The sequence below is a fragment of the Orbicella franksi genome, chromosome 15 (assembly GCF_964199315.1).
Source record: "Orbicella franksi chromosome 15, jaOrbFran1.1, whole genome shotgun sequence".
NCBI classification, from domain to species: Eukaryota; Metazoa; Cnidaria; class Anthozoa; order Scleractinia; family Merulinidae; genus Orbicella; species Orbicella franksi.
The window spans coordinates 1,943,031-1,961,042 of NC_138159.1; the positions used below are offsets into that span (position 1 = coordinate 1,943,031).

Genomic DNA, 18,012 nt, shown 5'->3' on the forward strand with positions numbered 1-18,012 from the left:
AACACTGACCCAGGATAGGTACTTCATTGTAATTTCTTCTTTGTGGTATTGCTGGTATTTCTGGTGCAACAGTTTTCAGTTAGGCTCCAATTATCAAATTGCAGCATTCTGTGAGCATGCCCCATTGGAAAGAGTGCTTCTGTAAAATTTAATGTAAAATTTTCATTCTACCTGAAGATGGCTGACTTGGCCAGCCAAAGTGTAGTACACCTTTGAAAAACATCATTCTGAAGCGTGGGCTGTTACGCAGGTGGCCTGAATGTAACAGAAGTTTGTTTTAGCAAACAAGTGTACAACAAAAACATAAAGCAACATTTTTTAGCTACTGATGTTATCGAGTACAAAACGACAAAATACGTGCAGTTTGGCATCTTTGCTCGCCTAATCGCGTCACGAGTAGGCAGGTGCGATTCGCAGGCGTGTCCGGTGTTCTTCTGGGAGGGAACGTTTGGATAACACTAAAACAGCTGCGCCTTGAAAACACCGCTAATGCTTAACGTTCATCGGAACCCTGAACTTTGTCTTGAAATAATTCCGGACACAGGTAGTGAAGCTTTTCGTATTGTGATAAAGCGAGTTGCTGCCTATGGCTATAGGTATATTGATTATTACATTGCCAGTTGTTGCCTATGGCTATATTTCTACCCTTGCTAATAAAAGTAAATCGCCATAAATTAAACAAGAACGTGAAAACACACAAGCAAAACCGGCAATAAGCGCACAATGCGCACGGAAAAGGGAAAGGTATTTTAAGAATTCCCATTTCCTGAAGTATAATTGTCTTGAACTTTATCAGACGCAGTCGATCTGCACCACTTTAAGACTTCTATCTCTATTCGTTCTTATTAATCTTCACATCTTTTGTACATGTTCTACGGGTTAGGGGCAGTGTTTGTGTTCTCAGTTTATCTATTGTCTGGTCTTGTCTCGTTTGGCTGATTATGAAGAACTTTGTAAATCAGGTCGCCCCCAAAGACGGACATTCTGTGGCCCCGCCCACACCATGCGGTTGGAATTTGAAAACAGAGGTTTCACTCCGAAAGCGCATCAAATGTTTCCCGTTCGTACTACGCCGGAGAACTTTGAAAACGCAACAATCACCGGTCATTTTGGATTTGTGTTTGAGGAAAACTCGGGAAGGGGAATATCGTAACCTCATCGTTTTCGAGAAGGGCGAAGCTTCGTTTTCAAAATGATTTCCGTCCACACTAAAACGCAAAGCCGGCGTTTTCAAATTCCTCCGGTTTGAAGAGTGTTTCTGAAAAGCTTCGTTTTCGTGACGGATTAGTGTGCAGGCTGAAGCCTAACCGGAGAAATAAGCTCCGTTTTCAAATTCCTCCGTCTTAGTGTGGACGGGGACTAAGGAGCTAGGAACTAGCGGGGCGTGGAGGGGCAGGTTGGGGGTCGGGAAGTCTACTCTGAGTGGGAGAAGTTGTCGAGGGAAAATGTGAACGTGTGCAACATTTAGGGCCTATCAGGCATGAACATGATCATTTATTTCAAGGGAACAATTTGAAGGAAATTGATAGGGAAGCAAGGGGGGAAAGTGAAATTTTCAAGGGATCAAAGAAACATGCTAACCCCCCTCCTCCTCGCTCTCCCCGGGAGGCCCCCAATGTTACGGAATATTTTTCAAGTCACAGTTCATCTGCACTGGTGTATGTATACAAACCTCGCCGTGTGGCGAAAACTTTTAATTGATCATCAATCTCGCTTTTCAAAAACTATGGACATCGAAACTTTAAGTGAATGAAAAAAGTTAAATTCTGAAGGCTATAAACCTTGAGTTTGGTTGCCTCGTTTTCAAATTTTAAGAAAATGCCGCCTTAAAATACAAAGTTTTATTGTCTGTAAATGATAGCTTTCCCACAGATTCGCGAAATCCAACGAGAGGATAATTAAAAAATTGCTAACAGTAATTACCAAACAATTTTCAAAAAGGAAACAACATTTTTTTATTTTACAAAACATGTTTCGACATTCCTATGACATCTTCAGTTGCAAATGTTCGACGGCTGTACATTTGAATTTTCGCTGTATACATTGGGATACAAACAAAGGACTCCGCGCGCGCGCCAACAGTAGTTGAAACAGAATCAAAAAACACCAACAACAACAACAAAAAGAATTTTTCAGTTTCTCGTTTTGCGGCGGGGCAAGCCGTCTTCCCGAAATTGTGGACAAAGCCACTTGACTATAAATGAAAAGTACACAGAAATTGACCATGTTTATTCAGCAATATTGTTCCACACTGTTTTTTTAAACCTTGACGTCACTTGTATTCATGCGACAGGCAAATTCAATATTTAAATTTCGTCCACTGCGGAGATCAACACTTTCGCGTTTTGAATAACAAGAACAGCTGCAAGTGGTTTCGGGCGCTCCGTTGAATTAATACAATACAGGTTTGGTTTGGAGACGGCACCACGCAATTTCATGATCACATGTAACTACCTGAGTCGTGGACATAACATAGACACAGCAATCCGCCCTCGAAGAATATATCAATATTGTGTTCGTTGTATGAGTTGCTTTTTAAATGGATGCTCGGTTAAGGCGCAAACGCCATTTTCCCTCAGCAACTGCACGGCGGAACACGTTTACAAGGTCGACGACCATCTTCGTCAAGTTTTCGTATTAAAGACGTACAAATGGAAGTTTCACACTCTAACATATCTGTCTTCGAACATAACAATTCTGATTCGTCGCTTTGTGAGTATATGTCTCCAAAATCCACCGAAGCGATTCTGGCTTGTCTCGTCATCATATTAATCCTGTGCATTTTAGGTAATGGCGCAGTCTGTGTGATCGTTTCACGACATTACCAGCTTCACACCGTGACAAACGCTTATTTCGTGAACATGGCTATTATTCAGCTACTCTTTACGCTGTTCTCCATTCCACCGTATCTAAGAATTTCAAGTTCCTCCGCGGGAAAGACACAATGGTTGTGCGTTTTCATTGGATTTTCTTTCCAGTTGTTCGCGGCTCTTTCGAATTTAGCGTTAACTTTGCTCACCATAGAACGTTACTATGTAATTAATAATTCCGGCAGGAAGAAAATTTCCGCCAAAGCGACCGGTAAGCTGATATCTGCTGCAAGTATTTTGGCTCTGATCTTTGCTGTTTTATGGACACTGCTGGAGGGAAGTTCAACTAATTGCTCCACTGCTTCTGACTTTGGCGGCTCGAGTCTAGCCTGTTTTTCTTTACTAAGCTCTCACAAAACAGCGACTCTACGAATCCTCAACATTGTTTATATTCTTGTGTGCTTTTTGCTTCCGATGGCATTAATGGCTGCACTGTTTGTAAAAATGACCAAGCCACTATGGAGTGGATTTCATGGTATTCGACCAATGGGTACTGGAAACACAGGAACGATTCGTTTTTTTGCCGAAATCAAAACTACAAGAACTTTGTTTATTATCTCGGTTCTTCACCTCTGTTGCTGGCTTCCTCTATGCATAACATCGCTATATTTATCTTCCCGGCTGAAGCAAAACGACCGCCATTTGTCTTTTTTAAGAGCTAAAGTTGTCAGCATTTGTCTGGCTTTCGCGTCATCCTGTATTAATCCTCTGATGTACGCGCTCAGAAATCCTCGCTTTAGTATAATATTTCGACCGAACACGCGTTCGCATGGGAAGAAAAGAGTTCATTTTAAAAAGACTGCAGAAAAAGGTGAAAACACTTCAACAAAGCCAATGACTTGGGTACAAAGAACGAAATGTGCTTCCATATATGATACTAGTCGAAGCGAAGAAACTCAAACTACATCTTCATGTTAACGAGCTTTAACGCAAGGCAATATTCCGTATTAAACATTTCGGCGCTGTATTTTGCTAGCTTGTCAAGACGGCCGACAGGTGTTTTTTATTGAATAAACTTGCTTCCCTGAATTTTGAAAAGTGCTTATTGAAAAACATATCTTGAATAACAGAACAAAAAGTTATCCCCAGTCAATTAATGCGTGCGTTTAGAGGTTTTGGAGCCCGGCCGTGTGATATTTCGGTAAATGTGAGCTATTATAACTGCAATGGCATTATGCACCTGCCAAAGTGTTTTTATTTTTTTTTTTTTTCTCATTTCAAATACTGCTCAATTGTCATTAGAAATATCGTTACCCACCCAGTGAAAAGTTAAGTTTCCAATCGTTTTCACGTGAACGAAATTTTCAAGACAATTAATTCTTAAGCGCTAGTGTACAGTCAATTACGTCCGTGGGTCCTTTTTCGATTTTCGCTTGAGTAAATAACTAAATTTTCAATAACGACTTTGCATCATTATCTACATTATTCTATCCAAACAGGCCCTGAAAATGCACGGAAAACAACTCATTTTGAGCTGCAATTAAAAAGAAAACACTTTTCTCTTTTTAAAAAAGTCGCGGGAGGTTCGACGAAGGTGGTACTTGCCACATATGAAGCTCAGTTGAATTTTTTTTATTCGTTGAAAGCACCGATTTTTAACCGCCATTTTCACCTAAGTTTTAAACTGCCAGAGTGAGAATGGCGTTTCGTAATTTTAATGTCGTTTTTCTAATGGTGAGATACATAAAATAAAACAAAAAACTTCCTTAATAGAAGAAAAATTCCGTCGACCGAAACCCTTTTCGGTTAAAAAAACGGAATGAAAATTTTGCGTTGTGAATAAACCAACCGTAAATTCAAATATACAATTAACCAAATAGATTTAACTGATCAAGAAAGAAAAACTAAAATTTATTCATGCGAAATATATATGCAAGTTTGTAAAAATTCGAAAAGGTTACTGAACGGTAAACTGTTTTGTACCATAAGAAAATTATGAGAGAGAAATTGTAATATAAATCAGTGATATTTTTTGCGAAAATAATTAAAATTAAAATCTTAGTAAATGAACTTGCGCTTGTGATTTTTTCCTGCCTAATTTACTCTAATGGAGCAGCTGATAAGGAAATGTATATTTGCTTTTGGTTTTCAGTTCTTCAACAGGATTTCTATCCCTATCATCTACAGATCGGAAAAAATTGAGTTACGCGACAAAAATTATCGTACATCAAGCAAAATATGTATTTCGCGTTAAATTTCTCCCAATTTACGGCTGAATTATTACAACTTTCATTTGCGAACGCAGTCTGCAACTAGATGTTACACTCTTCCCCAATGGTTCCTGTTTTTCGGCTGATAATTTTAGAACTGAAAAATCAAAATCATTTTTTTGGTTGACAAGTAATTTCCTGGTTTATTTCTTTTTCCTTTTTGATTTTTTGTTTTGTTTTGGTGTGCGTGCTAAAATTAGAAGGCAATGACCCTATAAATTACCAATATTTCGACATATTTACGATATTGCGACATGCCTACCATGCATAAATCAAGAAGGAATGGAAGCTTACAAAAATATTGGGCTGGATACGGCATTTATCATTTGTATGGAAAACGCGTCCATGACACCGTTGATGAAAATTGATAATGACTTTGGTGGGAAAACAAATGAAATTTTTCTAGAGCAAATGTAATGTCCTCGGAGGTCCTTGTTTTCTCGATTTTTAATACCGGGACGACCAGAATTTTCTGTACCATTTGTTCGCGTTATTAATACCACACAAGATTGACTTTGTTGTGGGAAATTTGGTGAGTGATATTTGATGTTACTGCGATAAAAAACGTGAAACAATTTATGATGATCTGTTTGTTTGCCTTCCACCACCCCAACCCCTCTTCAACTTTGCAGGTGAGAGTTCAGCAGTGAATTAAAGCTGCTACTCAGTAAATAAAGCAAAATTATCCAAGGGCCTGATGTTCAGCTTTATTCACAAGAGATTCCAATTATTCACAGTGAAAGGAAACTCGATTATAGTTTGGCAGTGGCGACTCATTCCAAGTCCTACTCATCATCGTCAAGCTCTCCCCATTCCTCCTCGCCTTGTTCCCCTTGCTCAGCTTGAGGCATTCCCAGGAAGCCGAAGTCTACAAGGGGATCCATACCAACAACAGGAGCCATGACGACCGGTGTCTCTTCTTTCTTCTCCTTCTTAGGCGTCCTGTAAAAACAAGTCCTTAACATTTACCAAAGATTCCTACGCAAGTGCGTGTAAATACAAGACATTCCCATACGCTGTTAATTTTTAACATAGTTTGGCCATGTATTTTCTGCGGGACAGTTTTTGCCTGTCCTCAATCTCCTTATCGCGACAAGCGCACGATATTCTGGATTTTGCCTATTGTTCAGGGTCATGCGTTTTGCATGTGACATTGGCCAATCCGCAAACATTTGGATTTGAGTTTCATCTGAGGTCATCATCAGGTGCATTTAGTAAACAATAAACCATTTCACAGTTGTCTGCTCAGTGACCTGGCCTTCGAATGGCAGTAAGGCTGGTCGCTGTCACGTTAAGTTTTCTACGCTGTAATCAGCCTCGCTTCATTGTTACCAGACAAGATCACGGATTACTTTTCCGTCCTCACCTGTTTCGCCATTTGCGGAATATCACGGTAGAGATAATGATCAAAAAGAGAATACCAACGAATCCACCACTGATCATTGCAATGATTTTAATCAGCCCCTTCATGTTACCTGAAACAATGTGTAGCGCGTTATAAATAATATTTTACCGCTTCGACAAAGTTAAATGTCAAATTCAGAAAATTGAAATATCGCAGGAGCGGTATTTTCAACTGTAGCGTACGGTATAATGGTAAGAAATTTCATTATTATATGGCTAGCTCCGTAAGTGGACAAGATGAACTGAATCCTGCACTGTGATTGGCTACCCGATCGGGCAAGATGGCGCTATCTTGCCAACTCGGGATTACCCGCTATGTCCCGCAAGGATATTGGTTTTTTTTCCTTGTAATAAATCCTTTATTGACCAAGCTTGTTCGACCAAGATGGCTAGATATTGTTCTTTTTCTTTTTTGGTACCCGTTTTTACTGACATCGACTTCGTCTCGGTCCATAAACACACACAAAAAAAACTTTGCCAATATCCAGCCATCTTGACCTCGCGCTTGGTCAATAACCCATATATAAAATGATGCCCGAGCTACGCGCATATGAAGAATTTCCTTGTAGCATTCAAAGGGTTTCCTATGCATTATCCAGTTATTTAATGAGAAACCAGAACTGCAAGGGACCGCATACGAAATACGCTGCCAACGTAGGATCTAAAAGAGATCTGATCAGCCAAAAAAAAAATGTAATGACAAACAATAGACTACAAGGCTGATACTACGTGAAAGACGTTTCGAGGCACCCACATGACAAGAACCGATAAAGCAGAATCGCAGCAGTGGACAGCTGTTTCGTTCACTGTTGCGATCATGCTTTATCGGTTCTTGTCATGTTGGTGTCTCGAAACGTTTTTCACGTAGAATTATTTGTTTATCCAGTTAAGTACTCCCAAAGTTGTCACGTCAGCATAGTGACGTCCTGATACGTCATTATGACCTGCTTAGCAACTTGTCTGGTCTAAACGAGGGACTCAGCGGGGTTTGTGAAACTCCAAAGTGCTATGCGCGCGAAGTTGTTACACACGTCTGCTGACCTTCAAGAACGCAGCTTTTTCCAACTTTTCTATACCCAGTTTCGCACAAACAATGATAACCGTCGTCGCCTGGGTAAAACTTCTCAAGGTTGAAGCAATAGCTATGTTCAATGGCGTCACAAGTGTTGTTGTAGTCAGATTTGCATTCATCGATATCTGGAGAGAAAAACGTCGAGTAGTTTATTCCAAGTCGACTAAATTGAGAGCAGAGCTGAGAGTATCACCAAGGGACGGACCACTATTTTTTTGAGGGGGCGGGTTGGAAATTTCCAAAAAAAAATCCTGCGCAGCAAAAAACGGCTGCAAAAAAATCGTGCAAGAAGAGCCGTCGGGAAAAAATTGAGCACGTGCTTTCTATTATCCAATTCCTGTGTTTGACTTAAAGAAAAATTCTTGATTAGGCCATTGGTAAACAGAAAAACTCATGCACAGCCGAAAGGTGAGAAACTGAGAGAGAAAAAAAGAGAAGGGGAGAAAATTGCCCAATCCTAATAAAGCGGATACTTCAGCAACAGCTGTGAATGTTCATCATGGTAGTTTGGCTGCCAAACAGAAGTGTCTGCCTCTGATCAGTGCTTGTCTGTATTATGAAAGAGCCTGGCTTGACCTCTACCTTTATTGAGTTTGTAAAGCCAGCGAGGCGTCACACTAACTATGGCTTAGAATGGCTTTTGCTTTCAAACTGGAGTGGTGCCCACTTTAGAGAGATTTCTGCCTTTAAGTAGTATCTACCGATGAAAAGGCCTCTGCCCTAGAGGTTATCACGTTACGTCACAGCTAGGCACAAACACAACACATATCAGCGTGGAAAGTGAAGAGAGAAAATAATGTAAAACCACGACAGGGGTCACTGTGTTGTGTTCTTGAGTAAAACACTTTACTCTCACAGTGCAGGGCGCCAGCAAACGGTTAGGAAAACCTGAGTGAAGACATACTAAGTGGGGAGGGATGGGGGTTGACCTGCGACTAGCCCCACTCCAAGAGGAGTAGCAGTACCACCCGATGTCATGCGAAGGACACTGGAAATAAGTATTTGTTAAGCTACTTTGCTCCGAAAAAGCTTTTATTTCTACTTACCAACACACACACGTTGATTATTCTCTTCATATCCGTCATAACATTCACACGAGAAGCTGCCTGCAGTGTTGGTACATTCTCCTTGGTCGCAATCGTGAGACTGGCATTCGTCTACGTCTAAGACAAATAAACCATCAAGAGTTACTCGGGAATTACGCCAGATTCATACAATCCTCTCCGAACGTGACTGTTTCGCTAATAACACAGTGCTTAAAGGTTTTCCCGCCACAAAACGTTTACAGCGTGCCTTAGCCAATCAGATTGAAGGTGAAGTCTTCTAAGCCAATGAAGGGCAAAGCCAAGCTTCCCGCATTTCTCGAAGACTGTTACATGTTTTCCCGCCCTTGCCATATGTGACACGTATTACCGCGTTTTCGCTACACCACAAGTGTCATGTTTTCCCGTGGTTTTTTCTCTACACTCTGATTGGTTCGTTGCATTAATTGCCACGGACGTGATTGGCTCTGCCTGCATGCTAGTTTTGAACTTTACGATAGCTATATTTCCAGTCGTTGTTTTGCAGTGTAACACAAAAACCACTCATGGCGGCATCTTGAGTCAAGTAATTACCTACGCATGTTTTGCCATTTCCTGTGAAACCTTCCAGGCAGGAACACTCATAACTCCCATGTGTGTTGATGCATTGGCCGCCTATATTCGAACAGTCGTTAATGAGGTTGCATTCGTTGATGTCTGTGGATATTAAGCAAACCCAAAAAGTGTTACGAAAGACTTTATTTAAGTGTCATTAGTATTTAGCTTAAAAAAACTAATTGGGGACAACTATTTCTGTTACAGAAATAAACGTTGCAGGAATTGATACTGATGTATCGTAGCAAAGCTCTTTAAACTAAATATAAAATTAATTACAGTGTGGTTCTCTCAAAGAAATTCAATCCCATTAGGACAACTTTCATAATACTTTTAACGCTCATTTATTATATATGTTATACTCAAAATAACCAACACTATTAATGGTTAAATTTTTTGTGTTCAAAATAACCAAGGGAAAAGCGCGCACGATCGTTGTCTGTCAGCGATTGGTCGAGACCAACTGCTGTTTAACAAAAACTGTAACTCGATTGGCTACCCTGCCACGTACCAGCTATTCTGTATTAGTATCACCCAACTAGTGGACTAATGCACATCCTGCATTTTGATTGGCTACGCTACTAGAGGACTATTAGTAATAGTCCTCGAGTAGCGAAATTGGCGCAATCGAGCGTGACGCTTTCTTTCGTTTTATTCCCAAATAAATATTTCTTCAACTTGCATTTGCTAACTTTATTGTTGCCTTTTCTGTCCGACTAGTTGGGTGATACTAAAACAATTAGACCCTTCGCTCTCAAGGGCCACAGGTCTAAAGCCCATTCGGCTTCGCCTAATGGACTATTGACCCGTAGCCCTTGCGGGTTGCGGGTCTAATTGTTAAGTATATAGTGAGTGGCGTGACTGGGGAGATGATTCGCGATTCGCAATAGATACCTCGCCTGCAACTGTTTCATTCTGACCTGTACATTCTTTCCCTGTGCCATGAAATCCTATTGTGTTACACCTGCAGGTGTAAGTGAACGGCTGGTCTGTACACGTCGCCATGTCATCACAATCATTTTCTTCCAAACACTCATCTACCACTGAAAACATTTCAGTGCAAGAGTAAAACAAGTGTTTAAACGTCGATCGGAATGTGCAAGGTCGCACGACGTGCCAAAATTAAGGTACTGTTTCTTCTGATGGTTTGTTCCTTAGATATACGCGCCTGAACTAAAGAAGGATGTCACCCCTGGGAGGGGCGGAGGTTATAGGTTCAGGCTTAAAGGAGCTCAGCAACGGTATTTTGAGTTATTTTGGCCACATACAAAATTACCTTTAAATGGTAGGAAACCTGAAAATAACAATTTGATAAGATAGAAATACACCAAAGACATAATGATAAACCATAAAGGAACAAGGATGGCTAAGGACGGAGACGATTAACACTGATTACAAACGATGAATTTGAAAAATTGAGGCTAAACGTTTCGATATGCGCAAACCGCGACTGTGCTCCTTTAAGGGATATAAAAGGGTAAGGATTTCACAAGTTGACGTACATGAAAGGGCAGGGAAATTTGTCATTTAGGTATAACATGAAAGGGAACTGAATGAATAATATTTGTTTTGGTTAATATCTCTCCTGGAAATGTTTGATGTTTCCCTGTAGTATTTTTCATTGATCTCACTCCAATGGTTTGGAAAAGGGATGCACTGTTCTTATGTAAATCCAATGAAGCAAGGGACCGCAAATGAAAATGCTGCTGGTATACATACATGAAAATAGTACTTTATCTCTATAAAAGATATAACAAAGGGATACATTTTCTGTCAAAGTGCTATACAAGGGGTTGGACCTCGTGGCGGAACCTCACCGTACAAAACTTTGTAAGTACCCCTGGGGGGATTTCAATCGAGTCTTGTTCTCTCCTCCATTGTTTACCTGCCACCCCCCCCCCCCCCTCCCCATGCGAAGATTTGTTGTTTTGACAGTTGTGCGAGTTCATTTTAAAATTTCCGACGAATACCTCGTCCCTTCTGATGAGAGTTCCCCTCTGGTTTCATGTAAATTTCCTTCACCTGTCGCAATCACTTTCTCCTCCACAGAGGCTCAAACGAACCTTGTAGAAATCCGCTGTGCGAAGTCAGTGCATTTGCAAAGTCGGTCTCACCGTCGCCCTTCACGTAGCACTGTGCCTGCACTCACATCGCTCAGCGGATTCTCCCCACCTGATCCTCTGGGAAGAGAGAATCGTGCTCATTCTTATTGTCGATATTCTTCTTGAAATGGACGTGAACGTTTTCCATATATGGAACTGATCACACATTCATTGTGTAGAAAATGTATTCATGTACTACTAGTTATTTTGGCTTCTACACCTAACTAATTAGCTCAATATTTTTGTTTTCATGATTTCCTTACAACAATGCTCATTAATCAGGATCTTGCGTATCTTGAACATGAGAGGTTTGTGACACTTGGCCGGCACGGGACCCAAGCTTATGTTTCGTCTTGTTGTCAACGCTCGCAAGCCTTCGTCGCAGTGACAGTTCCATTTATTGTTTTGAAGGCGACTGTGGAAAGCAAGAAAAAAAAAACGCTTTCCATTATAGTGCACTGTTTACCACAATATACTTTATAAAAATATCGAGGCTTGCGAAATTTTAAGAATCTTTTAAGAATAAGCACGATCTTAAGGTTTTGAAAGGAATATACAATACAATTAATACAATACAATTAAACCGTATAAAATTCATCCTTTCTAAACTAGCCAAAAAATAACAAAAACAGCATTAGTACTACCGTATGTTCGATGCTAATAGCATTTCTGCAAAAAGTTATGTGCGTCACATCAGCCTGCAGACTGGCTCCAAATACTTAAACACCATCCAGACCCCGGGGGGTACTTCCAGTAAAATTGGGTAGGGGTGTGCGGCCCGCCTCCCACCAAAAATTCCAAACCCTATTTATGACCTGACCCTAAAATCAAAACCTTGTTTCAGACCTGCATTAAAATTAGTTCCCTAGTTCAGACCAATGTTAAATTGCCGTAAACATAATTTGCGAAGGGTTTTGCTGATTTTCTTTTCGATAATGATGAAAAAGTGACTTCTTCTTAAAAAAACATACCCATAACAAGGCTAGAGTGCAAAAACCATACGTTATTTATGACCACAATGGCTAAAATCAGCTAAAATCGATACCCTATTTATGACCGAAACGGCTGAAAAACCATACCCTTTGGGGTCGCACATACCTATATAGCCCATATAAGGGAGTAACATCCCCCCCCCCCCGATCCAGACACTGTATACATTCGGAAACAGACATATTCACAGAAATAAAATCGGTAGAAAAATAAGAATATTCAGATTCGGCCTGAAAAGCAATATTCTTAGGAGAAAAGGTGTTAGCATTAGCCTCAGTTGCAAGCTAGTTCCGGTCCAATACCAAGAATACGAAAATGGTCTATTGGACTTCATGATCTTTGTTTTGTAACCAAAACCCCACTGCCACTGTAACGTTACAATACATTAACTTGCTTTTAACTTGTAATTGGTCGGCTTTGTTTGACTTTTTTACTTACACTTCAGCCAAATTTTCCAGGCCATCGAAAACATCGGGCGGCAAATTTTCAAATCGATTATTAGACAGATCCCTAATGAAGAATAAAAGAAAAACGCTGTAACATGTAAGCTAGTGGAAAGCGCGGGAAAACCGTGAGAGACTGGTCAATGACAGGGGTAGTATGAAGCGACTAGGAGTATTTCTACTCCCCCCTGGATGGGATGCTAGTCCATCGCAGGGTTACCCCCCAGCATTAAATTCGCTGGTACCCATTTATACACCTGGGTGGAGAGAGGCACTGCGAGAGTAAAGAGTCTTGTCTAAGAACACAACACGATGTCCCCGGCCAGGGCTCGAAACCGGACCGCTTGATCCGGAGTCGAGCGCACTAACCATGAGGCCACCGGCCTTCCACATGACAATTATGGAATGAAGAGGATGACGTTATTGCACCAGTAATAAACTACAACAACTAAAAGGCACTAGTTATATTCACAGGAAAGGAAAGCAATCAAGTCACATGGAAACAGAAAACAGACATGATTTCATGAAGATTGAATCTAAAAAATGCTTACAGAGTTTTTAAAGATGTGAGTCCGCTCAAGATGTGCCTTGATATTATAGATAAACCTCCACCTGACAAATTCCTGAAACGAGTACACAATACACATAAGTTGCTCAATTAGCGCAGACAGAGATGTTCGACGATGTTAAGAGTATTTGGGATGTTCGATAGAAAGCGAAAAGGCGATAGTACAATGAAACCTTCGCTGACGGACAACTTCTGTAGATCATCAGGAGGAGGGATGACGCAGTGGTGAGAGCGCTCGCCTCCCACCAATGCGGCCAAGGCTCGATTACGACCCGGTGCCATATGTGGGCTCAGTTTGTTGTTGGTTCTCGCCTTGCTCCGAGGGTTTTTCTCAGGGTTCTCCGGTTTTCCTCCCGCCACAAAAACCAACATGTCCAAATTCCAATTCAACCAGGAGAGAGGACCTGCATGCAAACCACCTAAGGCTGATGTGGCTTCCTCTCTAAATATTGTAATTTATTTATACGTGATGGACATTTCCGCGTGATCTCAGCTCATACAAACACTACACTTTTCACTTCCCATAACTGAACACCTCATCTAAGTGGGCATTTATTCTGGTCTCACGGATGTGCGCTCACGGGAGGTTCGCAAGTATAACGGACGCTATACGGGTAATTGGACATAACGCTATACAAGTGGTCTTTTAATTGACTATACCACATTTTTTTCTTGTAATATAGTAACTTGACACATTTAGAGGATTGTTCAACAGATGCTAAACGGAAGGTTTGAAATTCCCTTCGTTTCCCTGGCTCAATTAAGAGCACCTGTGCTCGAACTTGATGAATTTGAGAAAAACTATTACTCACAAAGTTTGCAGCTTTTTGAACGTACTGAAGCAACCATCCCTAAGGGAAAGCTTGTTCTTGCTAAGATCCCTTAAAAGAGAGAATAAAACAGAGATCTAACGTCAGTAAATTCCGATAACCACTTCTATGTGTTTTTTCTTTGATCATATCAAATCAAGCACATTATATTATTGCTGAAATGATTTCTGTGATGTGGTTCAAAACTCCCTTGATACAAATTAGTATTTTCGTTTGTTTCATATGCATTATAATATATTACCTACACCAAAAAAGAAAGAAGAAATCAAATTGTAGCGAGGGTTAAATTGAACCACAGCATCTACAAGCTAAATGTCTGACACCCTAGTTCTGTTGTTATACTTACAGTTCAACAGCGGCTGGTGAGACGAGATGCTTGAGTTTCAAGGAAGACAACGAGCCTGCTGAAGAACTGCAGCTGTATTTAAGCGTCGACGGGCTCTTTTTACATTGCACATCTCCCAGAGAGAAAGAAATCGCACATGAGAGAAACAGAAAATATGCCAGACAGTAGCATTTCTTCATCCTCACTCTCTTGGCTTTCAGCAAAATCTTTTAGCGTTCTGTGCACTGCTGACGTCACAAAAGATTCGATAATGACACACAAGGCGAGCGAATAAGGTCACGCGCACTGTGTTACCAGGGTCTGGCGTTACTGAAGATTACGTTCTAGTCGGTTAATATTGCCTTCGAATTTTTTAGCCCTGGTCATGACTCACGTGACAGGGGTGCTAATCGGCTATTCTCTTGCTTTTTTTCACTACTAATATTCTCTAAGATTAGACTGTGTCTGCAGTCATTCTATCGAAGACTGCTTAGTGGCAATTAAGTGCGCGCGCTATCTCATGATTGGTGCACGAATCGGAAAGTTCTCCGATGCTTTAACGTAGAAATGCCGAATACGGTCGGGCAGTAATTCTCGGTACTCCTCTCTTCCCTCGACTGAATGACCAAATCTTCACTCGATAGACTAGGGTATCTAAAAGATAGTAAAGCTGCGGCACATTCTGTTGATAGTGACACATTTTATGCGGTGATTCATCCACAACTTCATGCATGATGACGCATCGATGGCGAAGTGCAACAACGGATCGTGGCAAAATAGCGCATGGTGATCTAAACTATGTTTGGACATAAAACGATACACATCAACCTCCCCTTTACCAGATCGCGAAAACCGAAAGATGTGGAAATTGTAGGAGCAGAAATCTAACCCATAAATTCTGTACTGATATGCATAAATGTCTCTAGAACGTTGACAGATTGTGGGACGCGTCCATCGCGATGTGTGAAAATGCTAAAATGTTAGCTTAAATTCATGTTTGGATGAAAAGGAATAGATCGCAAAATATATGAAATTAGCGTGTTCTACGGTTTTCGTTCATTATTCTACAAGCTTTAGTAACAACGATTTCTCTTCGCGTAAGAATTCGACCTAGTAGTTGAGACTGCTAAGAAATGAAATACTAAGTTTAAAATTACGATGTCACAATTAATCGTCCAGCCCTACAAACTTTCACATAGTGCATTAAGAACGAAAGCAAGAGTTGTGAAAGTCAAGCACGATCTCCTTCACATCGTTTTACAGGCAAATCAGAACAAAACAAAACCACTAATCTTTCTCACTGAAACCCACGCGAAAAAGGACGACAGGTGGACGTCTTCGTGTTGTTCGTGGGGCGGCGTAACGCACTTTGGTAAAAAGTGGCGCAGTACACTCTGGTTAAATGCAATGCATTCTGGTAAAAAGTGATGAATTCCAGAATTCGTACCCCCTTCTATATATTCTTCTGAAATCCTGATTATGTTGCTGCTCGCTCGCTACGCTCGCTCCGCAGCAATTAGCTCCATAAGACGCATGAGGCTTAAAAAGTCTGCATGCGAGCCAAGTGGCCCATCAGGCCGGAGCTTATCCCGGTTTCTGTAGCATGAAGCGACTAGGAGTATTTCTAATCCCCCCTGGATGGGATGCTAGTCCATCGCAGGGTTACCCCCAGCATTAAGTTCGCCGGTACTCATTTATACACCTGGGTGGAGAGAGGCACTGTGAGAGTGAAGTGTCTTGCCCAAGAACACAACACAATGTCCCCGGCCAGGGCTCGAACCCGGACCGCTCGATCCGGAGACGAGCGCACTAACCATGAGGCCACCGCGCCTCCCACACCGAGGCTTAAAGTCACTTTATAAAGGCCATCAAAGCATTTCTGCAATTGAACCAGTCCTGCGCTGCCTTTCGGGTGCCACTCCAAGACAGATGAACTGACCGCGTCGGTTCTTCCGCTGTGGTTCCTCTCCAGTTCTCTTGACTCTTCCCCAGCCTCCAACATTCCAACAGCTAATTCTAATGATGGATTCTTGGAGCAGAAGGGAACCATTCTGATACCATTCTAAACTGACAATGGAAACTAATAACTACAACATAATGATATCAGCTCGTGAAAATGCCTGCTTTCCGTGGATGCCGTGTGTTTATACTATAAAACATGCGTTAGAAGAGATCGCTGCAGCCGGATTTAAAACTGGTGAGAGTTTGACGAGGGGGAACTTGCGGGGTTCTGAACACCGCAATATATATCTGACCGGATTCGCAAAAACATAGCCATAGAATTTTACTTGTCACTGATAACCTTGATACAATTCTGTCCTAGAGCTAGCTTCCCAGGCGGCTTATCGTAGCTCAAAAAACAGCAAATAACTCTCCTGTATGCCTTTTGAGGCCAGGAAGACTAAATTCACCGTCTTTTCGTTGAATCGTGAATTGTACAATTTAATTAAGAGTGCTTTTACCATGAAATTGGAGTCTAAGTCAACATGAACATACAGATATCAAAACCGCGGCGGAGAGCTAATCTATCACTTTCTAAAGGCCTGAATCGTCCTAAATGGACTGAACAAGAGCTTCCTAAATCGAGAATCGATTGAACTTCAAACAAACTAGGCCATAGATAGCAGTAAGCGAACACTCAACATGTTGTCGTTTCCTCAATTATCGCCCGGAAGCCACGTAAATAAATTTCTTCCGCGCTGGCGAATCACAGACAGTTCTGATAGTCAGCTAAGCCGAGAACGCCTAAAATTGATAAAACAAGGAAATTCTACTCACGATCAGCGCTTGAACTCATGTTCTTCTCTCTGCTCGTGGCCATGTTTTGCTCGCAAATAGCAATGTCCCGGATGTACTTCAATTTTGTCGAGCGCGGAATGGCACATCCACATTTCAACAGATTTTTTTCTAAGTCTTTAGCTACATCAAAGTTCAGAGCAAATGACGCCAACAGCAGGTAGAAATGTCTAGTCCATTGCACGTCTAAGCCCTAAATCGATGTGGCTAAAGAGTTTTGCTGTCTAAAGCAAGCACAACATTATCGCCACAGGGCAAACGGCCTACTCAGTTACGGGACTAAATGTGACCCGTACAGTTTACACATCTCCTCAGGCCGCCTCACGTACGATAATGGACGACGCTTACTAGCAAATCGTTAGACTTGGGCCTTCATTGGACTTAATGATGTCCTCGGGCAGACTTCCTTTAGACAGCAAATACAGAACGCTAATCGGTCGCTCCTTTTCAGAGTCACCGCGCGAACTGAATTCAGAGGAGTGTAGCCTGGGCTAAACTTAACGCAAATTGAAAAAGGCGGGGGGGGGGGGGGTCGATAAATAATGAAAAAAATTACCTAAATAAATGAAACATGCGGCAAGGAGTTTCTACATTTCATGCTAGGTAAGATTTACAAGCTGCTGTCATAGCGAAAGCAGAAAAAAACACAAACAAACAAATGAAGATCAAAAAAGACCTGATTCAGTCTTTAACACCGTTTTCATAAATCCAGACATATATTTCAAGGGAACAAGACAGCATGACCCAGAAAGGCCGAAAAACCAG

General features: G+C 41.3%; 2 protein-coding genes across 2 annotated transcripts; one reads left to right on the forward strand and one right to left on the reverse strand.

The window, feature by feature from the left end:
• The first annotated feature begins 2,286 nt into the window (after positions 1-2,286).
• On the forward strand, positions 2,287-4,122 carry LOC145469599 (G-protein coupled receptor 135-like). Its single transcript, XM_081453354.1, has one exon. The coding sequence runs from the start codon at positions 2,652-2,654 to the stop codon at positions 3,786-3,788; it is 1,137 nt and encodes a 378-aa protein (XP_081309480.1). The 5' UTR covers positions 2,287-2,651; the 3' UTR covers positions 3,789-4,122.
• Positions 4,123-4,829: 707 nt separating this feature from the next.
• Positions 4,830-17,771, reverse strand: LOC145469598 (uncharacterized). Its single transcript, XM_081453353.1, has 13 exons — positions 17,230-17,771; positions 16,343-16,518; positions 14,473-14,696; positions 14,109-14,177; positions 13,280-13,351; positions 12,724-12,795; positions 11,559-11,710; positions 10,114-10,236; positions 9,173-9,295; positions 8,603-8,719; positions 7,526-7,681; positions 6,447-6,555; positions 4,830-6,022 (listed from the first exon to the last, which is right to left on the reverse strand). The coding sequence occupies exons 3-13, from the start codon at positions 14,649-14,651 to the stop codon at positions 5,866-5,868; spliced, it is 1,329 nt and encodes a 442-aa protein (XP_081309479.1). The 5' UTR covers positions 14,652-14,696; positions 16,343-16,518; positions 17,230-17,771; the 3' UTR covers positions 4,830-5,865.
• Between the last annotated feature and the right edge of the window lie 241 nt (positions 17,772-18,012).